General features: G+C 37.5%; 1 protein-coding gene across 1 annotated transcript in view; it reads right to left on the bottom strand.

Annotated features, from left to right (window-relative positions):
* Positions 1 to 6429, bottom strand: part of Marchf7 (membrane associated ring-CH-type finger 7) — a 36189-nt gene that overhangs the window by 18009 nt on the left and 11751 nt on the right. The window contains 2 exon segments of the mRNA XM_031370373.1: positions 698 to 887; positions 1354 to 1518. Of these exon segments, the coding sequence (XP_031226233.1) occupies positions 698 to 887; positions 1354 to 1506 (343 nt within the window). The 5' untranslated portion in view covers positions 1507 to 1518.

The raw sequence follows: 6429 nt of genomic DNA, 5'->3' as shown, positions 1-6429 counted from the left end.
AAAAAGCAGGCAGGAAAAAAGTAAAAAGTGTGTTATCATCCTCCTTTTACAATTTTAGGAATTATCTACCATTTTACTGTTTCAGTAAGGAAGACTCTCCTTTTGCTCATTTAACAAAAGATCCTGTTTGAACACACACACACATAACCCTAAATATACAATGTAGCAGGGCAGTGGTGGCGTACGCCTTTAATCCCAGCACTTGGGAGGCAGAGGCAGGCAGATTTCTGAGTTTGAGGCCAGCCTGGTCTACAGAGTGAGTTCCAGAACAGCCAAGGTGACACAGAGAAACCCTGTTTCAAAAAAACAAAACAAAAATCTCTTTCAAAATACCCAACAAAATGCTCATGACTTTCCCCGAAACAGTGACACAACCTTTAATCCACACACTAAGTTCTGGACCTGGCAGGGCTACATAGTGAGACCCTATCTCCAAGAAAAGCACACCAAAACCAAAACAGCTTTTCTACCTAATTAAAATCTACTAACATTCTTTATGTAAAGCAAAAAAGGCAAAATGAAGAGATGATTTCATTTTTACCATCAATTTAAGGTAAAATTTTAGAAACTACTGAATTTCTAAACCCACTATTAGATAGAAACTATTTAATCCAAAAACTTAAGAATCTAAGGGGGGGGAAAAGGCTTTGGTCCAAAACATTCATAAAGTGACTTTAACAGACTACGTAACTCTTACCTGATGCTGCATTTAAAGCACTTCCCACACTTCTCCCAGCTGAGGTAGACGCACAGTTTGTACAGGAAAGCTTAGGTCTTTTCGAATCATGATCCCGCTGCTGGTTCTGTGATCGTGCTCGTGCTCCCTGAGTTATCTCAGACTCACTGTACCAAGCAGACTGATATGGCGATGCAGATGCTGATGCTGACTATACAAAGAAAATTAAAAGGGATAACTGGTTATTTCTTAGGTATTTCATAGAAAATAGTTATATTCAAACAATCAAGCTAAAGGCTGTTGGTGCTGTAGCTTCCTAAAAGGCAGGTGAGATGGTTGTGCTGGGGATTAACCCACGATCTCTAAGAACCCAAGTATAAACTATTACTGAAAGAAATCTTGAGACAGACTGATTAATCACCTAACATTAAAAGGAGGATATTACAAGCTGTATTCTTATTTTACCCACTGCTGTGTGCATACACAAAGTCAAATTAGTATGCATTTTTCACTAGAAGAAAATACCTACCACTTCATTAGTTATTTACTTTGTTTCTATTTTAACAATTTAAGATTGTAGAATGCCTCAGGTGCAGCTACATTTAAAAAAAAAAAATCTAATAAATGTACCCAGTTTTTAAAATTTGACTATACATATATTCAAGTTAATATACTACCTGATATTCAGAATCCAGTCTAAAGGAAGAGTCTCTAGAATGATAGGAATCATTTAAACTGGTTCCTCTGTTTCCAGACACCATCCTAGCACTTAAAGAGCCAGAGGGTTGAACAGAAATTCTTCTCGGAATCCTGGAAGGTTTAGACTCCATTCTTAAGGTTTCCTGTGAAATGCAAACTTGTATTAATTTTATTTGAGAAGACATGCAAGTACTCCTCTCCCCTTTCCCCCTACATACAGCAACAATTTATTCTGAAAAGGTTCATTTAATTTGAGACACAAATTAGGTCTCATTAATGAAAAAGCAGCCATTTAAGAACTGCCCCAGCAAGTCTGTGAGCAGATCTTTCCATAACCCACACCTATTTGTAGAGGGGGCATGCTCTCAGAGCTCCTACAGTGAAGAGGAGAGGCAGAGAGGGGAGAAAAAGAATAAGAGAGCAGAGATAAGAATCACCAGTTCACTGAGTTCTCCCATTAGCCAGCTTGATGGGAGAGTACACAACTCACCTGGGAAACAAGATGAATACTTGCCTCAACAAGGACGGGGAAAAGGACTGACTCCAGAAAACTGCACTCTGTGCATGCATGTACCAAATAAAACTTAAAATTAAAAGGATCGAATAGTCAACTTTTTGCAACACTACTAAACTGTGAAACTCTAAGCTCTCTCTCCTTAAAGGCAGATTTAGTAGCATCCAATCAAGACTACGGCTCACTTAACAACATGGAAAGATGTTCACACAGATCTGTCTTCCAGCACCTGAACTTTAAATAAATATATTCTCACATCCGTTTGTATATACCTGAGAAAGTCTATCCACTCCTTATCTAACTTTTGATAATCAGATTAAATCATCTATGTAATTCCACTTTTCACATGGTTTTATTAAGTAAGATATCTCATTACTTTAGACTGTTATGTTTGCCAGTTTATTTCCCTTCCTCAACAATGAATTTCAGGATCATTTAAACACGTCTAATCATTGCCTAAATATATGTAAATGTCCTGGCAGAAATACAGACTCTTGTGATCCTCCTCCTGGCTCTCAGAGATCCCAGTACCGACATCAGATAGCTCTAACTCCAGCTCCAGGGTATCTATCCATCCCCCTTCTTCTGGACTCTAAGGGCAACTACACACACAGGTTCTGACCCTAACAACATGGGAAATATGTACTTAAAACATACAAGTAGAAAATCTTAAGAAAAACAAATATGAATCTGAGTGTGACACACTCCTATGCCTGTATCCTAGCATTCCAGAGCCTGAGACAGGAGAGGCAAGCCTCAAGTATACAAGGAAAGCAAGTCTCCAAAACAGTGTTTTCCTCTCATTTACCACTGACATGATCTCTTCATTATAACACACATAAACTCAATTACCAAATATCATATGGAGGTAAGGAATTACTGATTATTCATTACTCATCTCCAAAACAACGCTGTGGGATACTTATTCTATTAGCTTAGCTTTCTAAGAAAACTTGCTTAAAATTATTGGAAAGTATTAAGTGAAATGACCTGTAAAATACATAAACCAGAGATGGAACTGGTTACATGGTGACTTAAAGAAGTAGCTCAGTTGGTAAGGTACTTGCTGTGCAAGCATGAAAACCTAAGTTCAGTCCCTAGCACTCACATAAAAGAAAGGGTTTGGGGGACACATCTATAGTCCCAGCCTCAGGAAGACAGACACAAAGAAACCTTAGACTCTGCTGGTGGAAATCTATAAGCTCCAGGTACAACAAGTAAGGTAAAGTGCAATTCTGGAAGACACCTGATACTGCCCTCCACACATACACACGCCCCTACATAAACACATGCAAAACAACCCACATATACACCTAATTAAATTCAGTTCATGTAGAATGTAGAACTGAGTACTTTCCATTTTTATAGATTTGTAATTAAGTTCCTAAATTTTCTTCAGAGTATATAACATAGAATAGCCATCATTAACTACCAGATCTTTACCTATAAACATATCATGTAACACAAATTAATTCTGACTGGCTCTAAGAACACCCAAGATAGTAACCACCACTGAGACAACAATCTTCAATTTTTTTTTCCCCTCCTGTTTGCTCTTAACCTTAGATTAACTGTAACTATACATCATACCTCCTCCAAGAACTTCCCATCCTGAACTATGGGAGAAAGTCATACCTGAAAGGTTGTTTCCCAAAAACATTGGAAAAAAACAAATACTAAATATTAAGTTACTTTAGTCAGCATAGAAAGCTTGATCATTTTCATCTTTATTGACCTGCAATTTGTGCAGATCTATGTAAAAATTAGAAGTACATAGCCCACATTCTAGAAGCCATCCATTTTTCAAACCAATGCTCACCTAAGGAACCACCTGTCTGATATTAAGAGTTCATCTTGAAAAGTAAAAGACTCCTTTAGAACAAAGGGTAAAGATGGTCACTGAAGACAGGTGCCAACTACCTTCTAATAATGTTGGTTTGTTGCTAATAAAGTTTTCTTAGTCTCTCGGTCTCTCGAGTCATTATCTCCCACCAGAAGTTAGCAGAATAAATTCTTGTGTGGTTCCAGCTTCATTTGCTTAACATTTGTGAGATTCTCTCATGCTAATGTGTCATACTGCATGTCACTGCATAGGTGTACACAGTAATTTTCCCATTCTTCCAATGGCGGTTAGATTGCCACTTACTTCCAACATCATTAATATTAAGGATATTGCCTTTATAAATCAATAAACTTTGTGGGCTGGCAAGACACCTGAGAGGGTAAAGCTCTGAAACCATGTTCGACCCCCAGGACCTCTACAGTGAAAGGAGACAACTAACTCGCACAAGTTGTCCTCCTGGGCACACATAGCTACACAAATTTAAGAACTGGAGAGATAGCTCAAAGGTTAAGAGCATGTATAAAGAGGCCATTTGGTTCCTAGCCCCCACATAAGGCACTTCATAACTGCCTGAACTCCAGCTCCAGGGGTATACCTCTGGCTCTCCCAGATACCTGCACATATAACCCCCCCAACCCTCAACACACACAATTAAAAGTTCTAAAATTTCTTAAAATTAAAATTTTTTTAAAGTTAAATTTAAAAAGTTTTTTTCCTAGGGTAGGGATCTATCTTCTGGAGACAGCCACATTCACATTCATTAAGATGACAAAAGGGAATCAAGAAATATCAAAATAATCTTTCTAGCTTTGCATTACCAACTATTTTTAAGATCAAAACCTGTCTTATCTTGCAAATTAGAATTCAGGCAAATAAGCAGAGCCATTTCACTACATGTCTGATGTGCAGCTTAGATAAGAATAAGACTGCTTTACTAAAATATTCAAACTTAAGAAAGACAAACATCAATTTCACTTTCAGCAGTCTTGATAACTTTATCACCTAACTGTTGTATTAACTAAATCTTTCTACTTAAATTTACAGAATTTATTACATCAATCTTTGTCTTTAAAAGATATCAGATAGTAACATTAAAAGGCTGAAGAGAAAGCAGGGCAGGCTGTACCTAAGTTACTCTATTTTACAAACATTCAGTTTTCCTTTTGTTAGGTTGTCTTTAGTATAGGTGTTAAGACAAAATGAACAGGTAACCTCCCATACATACTGCATAACCATAGAGCAAAGCCTATTATTTATGTTAATAAGAATTACTATTTGTGAACTTACCAAAATAAATCAGGGATGCATGGACATATCAAATCATATCAGAAACAACCAGGCACTTAGGTTTATCAAAAATACCAGTCCAAGCCGGGCAGTGGTACCAGCACTTAAGAGGCAGAGGCAGGCGGATTTCTGAGTTTGAGGCCAGCCTAGTCTACAAAGTGAGTTTCAGGACAGCTTGGGCTACATACACAGAGAAACCCTGTCTCAAAAAAACAAAAAACAAAAAACAAAAAAAATAGAAAGAAAAAAAACCCCACCACTCTAATAAATGATGCAACCCAGACCCGAAACACATAAAAGGACCTACGACCATGGCATAGTGGCCACACTAACTTACTTTCATGACCACTTGTGGTACTTACCATTCTGGAGATGAGCAGGATTCTCCCATGCCATGTTCTTATGTCTGCCCATTTCAAAGCTAAGCTAAGCTAAGCTAAGCTAAGCTAAATTAAGCTAGGTTAAGCCTAGCCATGGGATCCTTCCTAAACTGCACATTAACCCTTTTAATTAGCTGTGGTGATTGCCTTTTAGTACCATCCCTAGTCTTCACTGTCATTACTGGCCACTTTAACCCTTTCTTGGTGTTTCTGTATTTGCTGAGTACACATGGAATGTGTATCAGGTATTAACAGAAATTACTAAGAAGGCAATGAAGGGAATGTTATAAAGAACTTGTGAAATCAATGGTAATCAGCAAAGATTACCAATAAACTGAAGTATTTCAATTTATTATTAAGTAAATTGATGCTGTGAAAGAACACAAAAATGTTGGTCTGTTTCTGGCTATGACACAGCAAAAATCAGATAAGTCTGTAATAAGTAAGAAAAAAAGTAACATATCAAGTATCTTATTATGCAACTAAGAATTTCTAGCAAATGAGAAGAGTAATAGCAATGCCAGATATGGTTATTGCAACCCTATTGGGAACTACTATGAACAGGTTATCTGTTGCTCAACCTTCAAACATCAAGAGTAAGTGAATCCAAAACTTAAATTGTTAAAAAAAATTACTAAGGAACACTGAAGGCAAGAAACATCAGTTTGTTTATTTGGGGAGTCTGAAATAGGAGAGGTACAGTAACTCAGCAGAGGATGTGCACCTGGAGAAGCACCTAGAAAGAGCTGAAAGGGAAACATTTAACCTAACCAAAACCCAAAACAACAACAACAAGGACATCTCAGCATAACACAATTTCTATGGAAACAGTCTGACAATTCCTCAAGAATGAAAACATAATTTTCATAAAACCCAACAACTCCTTCTTCTAGGCATATACCTAACCAAATCAAACCAACCTAACCAACTGAAAATAAGGTCTTAGAATATCTGCACATCCCAAGCCGGGCGGTGGTGGCCCACGCCTTTAATCCCAGCACTTGAGAGGCAGAGGCAGGTGGATTTCTGA

Source organism: Mastomys coucha, unplaced genomic scaffold, assembly GCF_008632895.1.
Source record: "Mastomys coucha isolate ucsf_1 unplaced genomic scaffold, UCSF_Mcou_1 pScaffold15, whole genome shotgun sequence".
Lineage (NCBI taxonomy): Eukaryota > Metazoa > Chordata > Mammalia > Rodentia > Muridae > Mastomys > Mastomys coucha.
This window is presented reverse-complemented; position numbering and strand designations above follow the sequence as displayed.